At 41.9% G+C, this 13,639-nt stretch overlaps 1 protein-coding gene across 2 annotated transcripts; it reads left to right on the top strand.

Moving 5' to 3' along the window:
* Window positions 1-1,282: 1,282 nt before the first annotated feature.
* Window positions 1,283-7,475, top strand: LOC100274051 (uncharacterized). 2 transcript variants are annotated; one of them, XM_008656396.2, is made up of 6 exons: window positions 1,283-1,724; window positions 2,830-3,021; window positions 3,208-3,324; window positions 3,440-3,589; window positions 6,267-6,325; window positions 7,006-7,475. In XM_008656396.2, exons 1-6 carry the CDS (start codon window positions 1,539-1,541, stop codon window positions 7,139-7,141), a joined length of 840 nt encoding a protein of 279 aa, XP_008654618.1. In that variant the 5' UTR covers window positions 1,283-1,538; the 3' UTR covers window positions 7,142-7,475. The 2 variants fall into 2 exon arrangements, with proteins under 2 accessions (XP_008654618.1, NP_001141903.1); NM_001148431.1 differs by having other exon boundaries at window positions 1,380-1,724; window positions 2,805-3,021; window positions 7,006-7,384.
* Window positions 7,476-13,639: the final 6,164 nt, after the last annotated feature.

Genomic DNA, 13,639 nt, shown 5'->3' with positions numbered 1-13,639 from the left:
TGTATTGTTTATATGAGAGGAACTATATAGAGCAAACTAAACGTGTTTGCAAAGCACAGATCTTAAGGGGCTACCGAACACCCTCATTTGTACACCCCTCATGACGCAGAGTGCTTTCAGCTGTGGGGACCTACTAGACATGACCTACTAGACATCACGGAGCAGAAAGAAAGCAAGCAGGCAGCCCTCGTAAACCTTGAACAGAACGAGACCAAAGGAACCTCGGAGAACAGAGGAATAAGTACCTTAGGCGTGTGGCGCGGTGCCAGGGGAGGAGCTGAGTCCGACGAGGAGGAGGCGCGGGCGTGCAACACGACACTCGAGGAGATGAGTCCGAGGAGCAGGCGGCGCTCGACGCTCGGGGAGGAATCTGTATCCTTCTTTTAGGGTAGGAAAGTTTTGCAGGCTTCTGATTTGGCTCAAGAAATGGATTAAAAGTTAGTTTTTAATTCTATAGTTTGCTAAATAGATCAGCCCAAAAATTAAATTTCAATTCAAATCAATTCCAATCAAATAAACGAGGGTCTTTAGTCTAAAACCAATTGGAAAGACCCGGAAACAGCACGAGCAATACGACGAGTGGGCAAACCAAGATGGTGCGCCACGTGTTATCCAATGGCTTCCAGTCCAGCTCCTCCCCACACGCGCACCTGCACACCGCCAGCCAGCCAGCCAGCGAGACCGCCGGAGGAAACAACCAAACCAGACTAGAGATGGCAGTGGGTAAGGTACCCAGTGGGCACATGAAGGTATACCCATACCCACTAGGAAAAAATTGATCCATATCCATACCCATTACCCATCATGGGTACAAAATTACGCCATACCCATACCCACCATGGGTAGCGAGTACCCATCGGGTACCCATACCCATTAGCATTATGATAGACATGATCATTTGAATCGCAAAAAATAAGTACCAGCATAATAAATGTATCAAACCCAACATAATTTTATCACAGGTTCAACAATATTCAACATTAACTGGTAATATCATGCCTTCAAATCACACAAAACATAGCATTGATTCTACTCGTGCCCTAATAGAGTTTTTACCCATCGGGAGCAAATTCATTTTATATGAGACATAAATCCGGACCCACATGTCATATATTAGCGGGTTCCCCATCGGATAGCGGGTATGGGGCAACAGAAAACATACCCACGTCCACCATACCCGATGGGCATAACAAATGACCCAATAAAATACCTATGGGTATCAAAATCCGCCATACCCGTGCCCTAATAAGGTTTTTACCCATCGGGTTTCGGGTTTCGGGTACCCATTGCCATCCCTAAACCAGACAGACAGTTTCGGCCTCAGCCCAACTGGTGCCGTGACGTCTCCTCTCCTCTCTTCGTCTCATCCCCAGCCCACCCACAACAATGCCCTCCTCCCTTCCCACCTGACCTGCGCCGCGCCGCGCCGCGCTGCGCAGCCATCCTTGTTCTGTCCCGGGTACGCCGCCACACACATCAGTTCAAGCGCTTCTCTCCCTCCCTCCTCTTCGTGGATCGGAATCGACGCCTGGAAGTGGATGACGATGGCGGGTTCTTGCGCCGCGGTGCCCGTTGCCGGTCTCCCCTCGTTGAGGACGCCGATGCCAACTCACCTCAGACTTGGCGGCTTTATGCCCTGTTCCTCGGCCGCGCGGAGTCGCGGCGCCGCCGTGCTGGGATGCGCTCTTGGGGCCAGGAAGCAGACGCCGGGAGTTCTGAACCAGGTACTTGCTTCTTATAGATAAACTTGATTTGTTGTTTGGTCTGCATGATATCGTGGCTAGAACCTTTTCTCTTTCTTTTTCTGACTTTGCTGCTAAACTGTTTCTCGATTGCATTGCTGCTGTGATGGCAATTTTGTTATGCTTATTGCACCTTCAAAGATAAATTAATAGATGACACACTACATGGTCTCAATTTGAGTACCTATCGGTATTGGTTGTTATTATAATTCCTTGTGTGCCAAAGGATTTAATTATTGTTTCTTCATGTCATGCCTATACACTTGCCTAATCTCTGCAATGTGTAATAACTAAGATTTGTTGTCACTTCAAAATTGCACGCATCGGCCTGTTATCACCGTAGTTCCAATGTTCACCCAAAATTCTTATCTCAAAAGAAAAAAAACAGTCAGAATTTGATCTTTTTACGGTCCACGGTAACAGCTAATCCTACTTGGGTTGCTGGTATCTTCTACTTAGATCCTGCGCCTAAAGTTTAGACAGTAGCGTTCAAACCTCCCCCGCATGTGAGCTATGCCCGCTACAAAATACAGCAGCTTCGGATTAATACCAACATCAGTTGATGTGGAACTTTATGGCTGGAAATGATAAAAAACACCATTGAGAAAGTTAACCATTTTTCACATATATTCTGTGGGCTACTCTCATTACTTGCCAAAAAGTGTTTGTGCTATATCTTTTCTCTAGCATGCCTCAAAAGGTGAACAAAGTAGCTCATTGGATAAAGTAGAGTTCCTATATGATCCTCCGATGAATTCAGCTTGATCTCATTTATTCAGAATCCAACGCTCGGGATTGTTATCACCTCTGTTGCTGTTTTTATTCAATATTTTCTGTAATGTCTCTGGAAAGTTGGGTTTAAAATTGACAGCACACATATAAATCCACCTGGTGAATTTAGGTTATCTTAAATGGTTGCAACCTCTCTTGTGCTATGGTGTTACTCTATATACTGAATTAATATTGACTAATCGTTATGGGTTCAACCTATTTTTTTAAATGACCTTTTTATTTCCACGTATACTGCAGTATATTTGGTTTTCACTAATGATTTACTGCCAGGGCTGTTTTTATTGTGCTTGTATAGTTGCTCTGCAGATACATGCGAAGAGATGGGCATGAAGGTGATGTGAGCAATCAAGGAAGGGATGGTGCTGTTATGTTTGGGCCAGATGATGATGGTGTAAAGATTCCTACTCAGGTAGAGACTCTTGTAAAGGGCACTGCAGCGGTTGCTGAACCAGAATACAAGCAGATCCCAGATGTAGATTACCTACAGGTACTTTTTTCTGATCATTTTATACTGAACTGTTTTTTTATTAAAATTTAAGTTTAATGGTTCTTAAACCTTTCAAAGTTGGTGTGATACAATCAGAAATCCAATAATGAATGCTACTTAGCATGTATGAGCTTTATGAATTGATTTATCCTATGAAGTGGACTCATTTATTTTGTGGTCATGAAGGAGCTGCTGGCTATTCAGCAGCAAGGACCTCGTGCAATAGGTTTCTTTGGAACCCGCAACATGGGATTTATGCACCAACAGCTTATTGAGATCCTGAGCTATGCTATGGTCATAACAGTAGGTTCCTATGTGCCATTGTCGTTCATATGATCTCCCTGATTTATATGCCAGTGTGGTTCATATTATCTTTGATCCCTCTAGCTTGTTAATAATGTTTGTGTATAATTTGCAGAAAAATCATATATTCACATCTGGGGCTTCTGGAACAAATGCAGCTGTTATTAGGGGCGCTTTAAGAGCTGAAAAGCCAGAGTTGCTTACTGTAATTTTACCTCAAAGTCTAAAGAAGCAGCCTCCTGAAAGCCAAGAACTGTTGTCTAAAGTAAGAATCCATGATATTTCTGTTCTGAAGTGAGACTTTTTGATATTTCTATTATAAACTGGTCATTTTGTAGTCAAACTTTTCTCCCGACCTGTTACTTATACAGCCTTATGCATGCCAGTTTACGTTTTGTTCTATATATTGTGTATAGGCATTTAGTGATTTTGTATCGATTGATAATGCTTGGAAGGCAAACCATGAAAGTCATTTTCTAAGACAAGTGATGGAGCAGTATAGGGAGCAGAATGACCTACATATGATTTTCATCAACTTAGAGAAGGCCTATGAAAAAATACCAATCATTGACTTGAAGAAGACCTATGACAAAATACCAAGAAATGTTATGTGGTGTGCTTTGGACAAACATAATGTTTCAATGAAGTATGCTGGACTCATTAAGAACATGCACAACAATATTGTGACTAGTGTTCGAATACGTGATAGGGACACATATGACTTTCGATTAGAATAAGATCATAGTTATTATTTATTAAGGTGTCGCTTAAGGGTCACAAAAGCGACGCTTAAGTGGTAAGGCGACCGGGTGAAGCAAGGCGTCATGTTGCCTTGCCTGCGAGAGTAAGGCGCGGGGAAGAGGCGGCGACGGCGACGGCGCGCGGGTCGTGGCGCATGGTGGCTGTGGTGAGAGAGAAGCTACGAGGAGGGAGAGCGGGAGAGCTGCAGGGAAGGAGGGAGAGCGGGAGAGCTGCAGGGAAGGAGAATTGCGGGGAGGGAGAAGTTGCTGGCGTGGAAGGAGAGCGGAGGGAGTAGTTGGCAGCTGTGGTGATGGATAGAACTATGAATAGAACTACATCAAGGCTCAGCTTTGAGCCCTTATCTTTTTGCCTTGATGATGGATGAGATTACAAGGGACGTACAAGTACAAGGGGATTTCTTTTGGCGTATTTTTTTATAGACGATATAGTGCTAGGTAATGAAATTTGGGTAGAAGTAAATAGGAAAATGGAGTTATGACAGGAGACTTGAGTTTTTAGACTCTAGAACTAAAACCGAATGCATGAGATGTAACTTTGGCACTAATACATATAAGGAGGTTTTAGTTTGGAAAAGGTACCTTTTGATATTTAGGGCAATGCTACGTTAGGTATAGAATCAAAGCAGGGTGGAGAAATTGGCGCCAAACATCTGACGTTCTATATGACAGGAGGGTACCATAGAAGCTAAAAGACAAGTTTTATAGGACAAAAACTAAACCTACTATGTTGTATGGTGCATAATGTTGGCCATGGTTTTTAAAGCGGTAAGGCGGTCCAAGGCGTTGGAGCACCGCCTGGACGCCTAGGCGGCGCCTAGGCGTTAGACCACCGCCCGGACGCCTAGGCGACGCCTAGGCGTCGCCTAGGTGACGCCTTAAGAATAGTGGTTGGCCTACAAAAACACATTATGTTCAACAGATAAGTGTTATAGAAATGTGTATGCTATGTTGGATTTGTAGCCATACAAGAAGGGATCGAGTCTGGAAGGATGATATATGTGATAGGTTAGGGATAGCATAATTGAAGAAAAGATTGTCTAACACTGATCATTTGGACATGTCTAACAAAGACCTCTAAAAGCACCCGTACATAGTGGGTCCTAAGGCACGATAGTAATATGAAGAGAGGAAGTTGATATGAGAAGTAGGAAAGGGATACCTGAAAGGATGGAGTATACCCAAAGAATTAGCCTTGAATAGCTGTGAATGGAAAAAAGCTATCCACACACTTGAACCTTGATTTGTGGCTTTTATTGGGTTTCAACTCTAGCCTACCCCTACTTGCTTGAGACAGACTTTGTTGATAGACAGCTCATCGGTTATTACAATATTTTCAGCATATTGACACAAAGTTATGGAAAGGTTTCTTAGAGCTGCACAAAAAAGGGGAAAATACAACAGCATGCTCGTGATGCTGATAAGCTGATTGTATGACAACTGCTGCTGCATAAGCTTCCTTAGTTGTGTTTTTATATCAATGAACTGATGTTTGGTATTACCTGGTTTACACTGAATTGTAATATTATTACTGCTGAGTTATGTCTTAGAACCATTCCTTTTAACTGTGATCTCTCCATGACCATACACATACCAACACTGATACTTGAGGAGAACATTGTGCTTCGTTGTTACTATTGAAAGAGAATAAATTATGCTTTTCTGTATAAACTATAGAATAGTACGATGATAAATAGTTGACTTGATTCGTTCTTCACCAATAGAGCATTCTATTTATTTTCACTTCAGATCTCTTAATTAATTCTGCTGTTGCCACTGACCATCAGTTCTGTCGTATGTCAGTTGTTTCATAAGAAAGTTTTATAGTTTGTTTGGATCTTTCATGTGTTTTGTTGCTACTATCCTTAGGACCTTAACAACCTTGATCATAAGTATGCTTAAAAATCAGTGTGATCACATGGTTAGGAATGTTTCACCATGACATTGGAATCGTTCATAAATAAGAAACCATCAGCATTATTCTACCTGGGATTCTGTCTTGATAGCTAATATAAAGATACGAGCTCCCCTGTGTGTAAGAAAACAAAAGCTATATCATTGAGCATTCACTGTCATGTGTGTTAATTCCAATAACATGCCTTGTGAATTTAATGGTGTCCTGTCGATGCATTTTTTCCATACTATAATTTGAAGTGCTTCAATAGCATTTTGTATTTTTTATAGGTACAAAACTTACTCGAGAAACCACAGTATGATCATTTGCCACTAATTGAGGCTAGCAGGTCAGTGAGCTACCTTTTCAAACTGCTCATAGGTTTCCTATAATTTTTTTAATCACCAGTGGTGTGGCTACATACTGATTCGGTCCATGCAGTTTATCATTTAGTTACATCTCTTTTCAGAGCTCGCACAAGTGTAGGTGCAATGCATCCTTTGTTTTTGGACAAAACAGATTGCACTTTGTTTAATTCAAATAGATGATTGATGGTTTGGGTACAATCCAGAACTTCATTACACTGCACGGACTGAAACACTATCGGCGTGATTGGTTTCCTGGCCGGCTGTGTCCAGGCCCGTGGGATGCGTTGATCGTAGCTGCGTGTTTGATTGTTTACCTGCACGGCACCGTCCGAGCCGGTATGCGTGGGTGCAGGCCAGGTCTAAAAAGCGCTCGTTCACCTGCATGCGCGGGGAAGCGAGGCACGCGCGAGCCAGGCGCCCAGGGCGCGCCGGTAACCAATCACGCCATATGTTACGCGGGGTTTAATCAGTTATATTTTGGAAGACCAGCATGTCTTTTTGCTTATTTGTATCTTGTACGTTTTCGGTTTTCCACTACCCCTTTAGCTGCTCAGAAGGACTTGGACTGAAAGAGAGTCACATTTCTTTTTATCTGTACATATATATGTATTGTGACTATAATATCACCTTTATGCTTAATGGCTACTGTTGCAATCACCAGGTTATGCAATATGGACATCATCTCTAAGGTCCAACAGGTAATCTGCTTCGCGTTCCACGACAGCAAACTGCTGATGGAAACATGCCAGGAGGCCATGAACCTTCGGAAGATCGTGACACTCTTCTACTTGGATTAGCTCCGGTAGGGATCTAGTCTCCTTTTTTTTTGGGTCCGTGGCGTAGGCTAACGTTGGGGGGATAAAAAGCAAGCTGAACAGTTTAGTTAGTTTCGGAATATATTGGATAGGTGGTGCGGTGACCTTCTATTGGAGGAGAAAGTCATTTTGTTTCTCCCATTGTTTTGATTCTTGTCACAAAGAAACCAATAATCTTGTCGATATGCCTAATTCGTCATTGAAGGGAATAAGATTATTAGCTGGAGTATATTTGTTGTTGACCTCAAGGATTATAGTTAGTTCGTGCTCCAGTTTTTCCATCTATTTTATGTCAGTTTCCTGCTTTTTTATTTGAGATGAGATGTTTATCTTGATTGATGTCTTATTTTTCATTTTTCAAGTGCATTATTAATATGGTTATATCTTTCAAAAAGCGAGTTGGGTAAAATTAAATTTCAACCTCTTGGCCGCGCTTGGTGGGTCGCTATTCTTCCATCTCCAACCATTCTCCCATTTAACTCGCTCAATATATATTTTATACTCTATTTTATTACCTCCCCATAATATTTCTCCTTCTATAAGAGTACGTTTGATTGGAGAGTCAACTAAAAATAGAGCAGCCCCATTCTAGTTTTTGAGAATAAAGTCGTTCTATTCTGCGTTTGGCTAACAAAACAGAGTCGTTTTATTTTTTGTTTGGTTGAAGAGTAGAATAGAGTGGAGTCACTCTGTTTTTTGTTTGGTTGGAGAGTCATATGAGTATAGAGGAGAGGAGAGCGCTCGCATCTGGTCGTTTTTGTGGAGCGGAAGCATTCTAATTATTTATAGTAAATTTCTATATAGAGACTCCAGTAACCGTTTCGCTCTTATTTTTTTTGAAAACCAAACATCCAAATAATAAGAACGGAGCCACTTCATTCTCATTCACTCCTCAACCAAACACATCCAAGTTAACTTCTACCAATTCACCATACATTAACTATCATCCTTTTATAATATATATTTAAAATTCATAATACTTTATACACGTATATGTCTTCGCCAGTTGTGTGTCGTATACTGTCTTAAACCTTTTCCTAAAACCATCAAACAGACTATCTACTAAGAGTAGACCACATGAATTGGGTGCTCAGTTACTATGTTTTATGCAAATGTCAAACTGAATAACACTCACAGACCCAAACAGACTGCACCCTACCTAACCAATGATTTCAGTTGTTACACAAAACACTAAAACACAGATAAGCCCACATGACTCCCACCGACAATATTCACCAAGAGCTCATTCAAATGAGTTACTAGCAACATGGGTAAATGTCAAAGTCATTCATGTTGACAACAAAATATCTTTGAATTTATGCAATTCAGGGGTGTGCAATTTTAATGCAGACTTAGGTCTTGTTCGGTTATTTCTACGCTATATGGATTGACTGGGATTGAAAAAAATATTAGAGATTTTGACTTGATATAGATTTAAGCCCACCCAATTCCTTCCAATCCACATGGATTGAGATAAAAACGAACAATCCCTTAAGGCTATGTTCGGTTCCCTGGGATATAATCCCTAAGATGAAATTTTCCACCCAGGGAATGAGTGATCCCCATGCTGTCACTTAATCCCGTTGGGGTACAATCTCTGTCAGGGAATAATCCCTATGCCAAAATCCTGTTCGGTTAAGCCATGGCTGAAAATGCTAAAAGCAATACTAGAACGGCGGTACGATTCACAAAATATCTCTAGATGGCGTAGAGGAGGTTCGAGGGGCACACAATTGAGCAGCCAATGCCAATGCCAATTATGAAGCAACTGTTCAAATGAGTAGCTGCAGATAATTCATAGATCCATATAAACAAAAGCAAGTCGCACATCTGTGGATGATTTAATTACAAAATTCAAAGGCAAAATTAGTTTACAAGAACCACATTATTACAGTACAACCCTTGTTCATAATACCTAATGTTCATTGGTTTCTTCGGATGCAGCTCTCTGTCATAAACACCAAATATAAGAGCAAGTTATGCCACGGAGACAAGGCATAAATGGAGTAACTTTGCATAGTTAAAGAACAAAATGCATATTTTAATGGAAGTGATTTTTTTCATTGGTATGGTCCTGATCAAACTAAAAAAATGTGAGCCAAAGAAAGTTACAAGGAACGAATTTGCAAGCTCCGTTATGAAGCCATGGGCAAACGCATAGAGCAACAAATCAAAGTGGTACATGTTACAAATATCTGCAACAAATCAAAGGTGTGTAGCATAGGGAAGAGAAATAGCATCATATCATCATCATCCTCATCTCTCCGCTTTCTAAGATGATCCCTTAATTCCACATTCATTGCTAACTAAAAAAACCATGTCATATAGAATTGAACAAGCACAATAGTGAAAAGTATATAAGAATATTTAGTAATATATTTAAATTCCTAAATGAGAGGGTATCGAGTCCGACGATGGTAGCTTGTCTTCTCCAATTCATGTCATATGATGGTTACTAAACATGACTAGTCTATTAAATGCAAGAACCACATGTAAGATTCTATAGATTATAGGATAAATGGAAAAAATGCTAGCAGCACAGTCTGCAACCACTTTCACCAGATGAACAAAGACATGATCCAAACTAGCATCGCCGAAAGACATACTAGCTAGCTAGGATAGTTTCCACTCCGTCGTTGATGTCAGATAAGCAGACATGAACAGTCTAAAACTGATCTCTGAAATGCAAGCTTAAATTCACTAGCTTTTCTTAAAAGGGGCCTTGTAGGAGCAGAGCAGAACTACTCCAATCAAAAACCTGTCATGATACTAGTATAATCGTTACTAGAAATAATCTTTTAACAATTTATTATTTGCAACTGATACACGAGGCATGATCCCTCATATTATGTGCATCCAAAAGACATGATTATAGTTCAGGTTCCTCGTATTTAACATATGTGCATCCAAAATACATGGATGTATTATAATTCAGGTTTTCTGTCAGTTGTGAACGTCCAAAAGCCAGAAACAACGCCTGAAACCCAACGTTCAATTCTAGGAATATATAACACAATTCTAATACACTATAATCATCACATCATGCATGTATTTATCATTCAGAGCTAATCTTTAAAATTTGGAAGACATCCCTATTTTTGGAGGATATCAGCCGGACGGTGCATCATCACCATTTCCTGCCGTCCACATACCAACGCGACTGCTATCATCCATTGATCGATCTGGTAGCCGCCCCAGTTCGCTGAATGCAGCATCGGATCCTGCTGCCATGAAAAGTTCGGCAACGTCTGAAAGGGAAATGTGCCCTTGGGCCATTTCTAAGTATTTTGGTGATCAAGTGCCAACACAAATGGTTTAAGTGTGAAATTATGCCAAATGGTGAAAGAAGTGCAAATCAACACAAAGGTATAATTCTCTGATTCTAGTTTTTGTGTACTAACATATTTATCTAAGTGCTAGAATCAGAGAAAAGACAAAAGGAAAAAGAGTTGGCTGTGTACAGTCAACTGCTGTTCAGTCTAGGTGTACCGGACAGTGTCCGGTGGTGCGCCAGGCTAGCTCGGGTGAAAAGGCTACTCTCGGGAATTCATCGGCGGCGTACGGCTAAAAATCACCGGACTGTCCGGTGAGCCAACGGTCGACTGCGCCAACGGTTGGCCGCGCAATTCGCGCGTGACGCGTGTGAATCATCTAGGCCCCTTTGGTAATGTTTTGGTAATTAATGACAACTACTTGTGGACTAACGATTCTTGGAGAAATAAGAATGCAGGGTTGGACCACATAGAACAGGAAATGTTGAAGAGTCATACGCATTGGTTGTGGATCAGATGAAGGCAAAGGTATAATATAGGTTTTACTTTTGCCGGTCTTGAGGTGTTTAGAGAAGATACCTGACCGGATTAGTAGGCTAGATAGCCGTACTATTAAGAGGGGTCAATGACTTAGATCTGTGTAAAACTTAGTGCCTCATAGAGCATCAAGTAGTTGCATTTGCATAAGGGCTAACAGTGCTTCTCATTTCGTGAGTTAAAAGTTCATTCAAAAGCATGTTTGAAATTTGAGAAGTCTTGGTCGCGCGGACTGTCCGGCCCTTGGGGGCGGACCGTCCGCGATCCTCCAGAAGGTCCGGGGTTTGACCATTTGTGTTGACTCTGTGTTCTATTGCACTGCGGACCGTCCGGGCCTTAGGGCCGGACCGTCCGCAGTCCTGACCAGAGGAAGGTGGCTTCGGGTCAGTCCCTAAATTATAGGCGGACGGTCCGCCTGTGAGGCGCGGACGGTCCGCATGTGTCTAACTCGTTTTTGGACAGGGACTGTGTGTTTTTATTGATTTGTACTACGGACGGTCCGGGGGACCAGTCCGGACAGTACTGACTCAGGTCGCGGACAGTCCGGGATTTATAGCCGGACGGTCCGCGTGTGTTAACTCCGTTTGATCCGAGGCTCGGGTGTTTGAAATTGCCAGGTCGCGGACGGTCCGGCCTTGAAGGGCGGACTGTCCGGACCCACCTTTTGAGTCTGCTCTGACATGTTTCAACGGTCATTATAGCCGTTATGGTGTACGGCGGACCGTCCGGCCCTAGGGCGCGGACGGTCCGCGTGTGCGCAGAACTGCCCCCTTTTGCACATAACGGTTGGTTTTAGATGGGGGACTATAAATAGAAGGGTAGCTCGTGTGTGAGATCTCTCTTGGCCATTCCTTGCACACATTGAGCTCATTTGTGATCCTCCAACTCACTCTCTCACACTCTTTGCTTGAGATTGCATTCTAGTGAGAGATTGAGGGTTCCTAGTGCATTTGCATCATTTGGTGATTCTTGAGGCACTAGGTGGTACACCGAGCAAGCGTCGTTGGCTTGTTACTCTTGGAGGTTGCCGCCTCCTAGACGGCTCGGGTGATTGTCTCCGTCGAGCTCTCCAAGAAGATTGTGGAGAAGTCGCGGTGTTGATTGTGAGGGGTTCGCGCCTACCTCGCCGGAGCGGCAAAGGTGACATTAGTGGAATCGAGGTATTGAGTGATTTCTTGTCCACTTGGCTCAAAGATCAAGTCGTGTCTTGATAGAGGAGCAAGTGAGAGCTTGAAGTCCACCTCAACGTGGATTAGGGGTGATCGGCAAATCACCGATACCACGGGATAAATTTCGGTGTCTATTCCTTCTAGCATTACTTATTGCCTTGCAATTGATTAGTGTTTTGCTTATTGTTCTTCAAGTATTCAATCTCCGTAGTTGTCTTTCATACATTGTTTACTTATTGACACTAGTAAATTTATTCCTCTTGTTGTATTGATTAAATTTACTTAGTATTGTTGTTTTTAGTCAAAACCGTCTATTCACCCCCCCTCTAGCCGGTGTCCTAGATCCTACAAGTGGTATCAGAGCCGAGGACTCCATTGTTTGTGGATCTAATCATCCCGGAGTGGGACAAAATGGCTAGTAACAACAATGTGCACATTGGGAAGCCACCGCACTTTGATGGAAACAATTATGATTATTGGAAAATAAGAATGTCAATGCATCTTAGAGCAATGGGTGGAAAAATTTGGCCAATTGTTAGAGATGGATTTGTTGTATTGAAGGAAGATGAACCATCCGTTAGTGATAATGAGAATATCCTCACAAATGATCAAGCCATGAATGTCTTTTATGATGCTCTTGATATAAATGAGTTCAATCGTATCAAGAATCTCACAACCGCTCATGAGATTTGGGTAAAACTAATGGAAATTCATGAAGGAACTACAATTGTGAAGAGTGCCAAACTATATGTGTGCAAAGGGAAGTTTGATCAATTTATTATGAAAGAAGATGAGAGTGTATCCGATATGTTCAATCGATTGAATGAGATTGTAAATGAACTCAAAGGACTTGGTTTTAATGTACCAGATGTGGATTTCACACACAAGTTCCTTAGATCACTTCCGGAGAAATATGAGACTATTGTGACAATGCTAGTAAGGAGTGATCTATCTACAACCTCTCTAACCGAAGTATTGGGAGAAATTCTCACTCAAGATATATTTAAGAAGTCACAAGCCGATGCTTTAAGTTTGGCAAAGAAGGTGAAAAATGAATCTATTGCTCTCAAAGCCAAGGCCTCAAAGGCAATTGAAAAGGAAGATAGCAATGATGAAGAAAATGAAAGTGAGAGTGATGGTGACATGGCTTTATTTGTAAGGAAATTCAATAAATTCATGAAGATGAAAAGAGGTCAACCTAGAAGAGGTCAAACATCTAGAAGAAATGCTTTCAATGATAGAAAATGTTTTGAGTGTGGGGAACCCGGTCACATTGCCATGAATTGTCCAAGCAAGAAGAAGAAGGGCAAAGATGAAAGTGACAAGAAGAAAAAGAAATACTATAACAAGAAGAAAGATGACAAAGCCTACTTAGTTGAATGGGACTCGGATGATAGCTCGGATGATGATGATGATGACACCTCATCCAAGCTTAATGCCGGAATTGCCATCAAGGAAGCTCCCTCACTCTTCTCATCCCCCCATTGCCTCATGGCAAAGGG

This window comes from Zea mays, chromosome 8 (genome assembly GCF_902167145.1).
Source record: "Zea mays cultivar B73 chromosome 8, Zm-B73-REFERENCE-NAM-5.0, whole genome shotgun sequence".
In the NCBI taxonomy this organism is placed as follows: Eukaryota; Viridiplantae; Streptophyta; class Magnoliopsida; order Poales; family Poaceae; genus Zea; species Zea mays.
The sequence above is the reverse complement of the archived record's forward strand: the minus strand, read 5'-3'. Positions and strand labels throughout refer to the sequence as shown.

Bases quoted from the DNA above. Each gene is read 5' to 3' on its own strand.
- LOC100274051 (XM_008656396.2), top strand. From the start codon at position 1,539: ATGACGATGGCGGGTTCTTGCGCCGCGGTGCCCGTTGCCGGTCTCCCC. The intron at 3,325-3,439 runs GTAGGTTCCTAT...TATAATTTGCAG, and splicing joins GCTATGCTATGGTCATAACA to AAAAATCATATATTCACATC. The intron at 6,326-7,005 runs GTCAGTGAGCTA...TGCAATCACCAG, and splicing joins CCACTAATTGAGGCTAGCAG to GTTATGCAATATGGACATCA.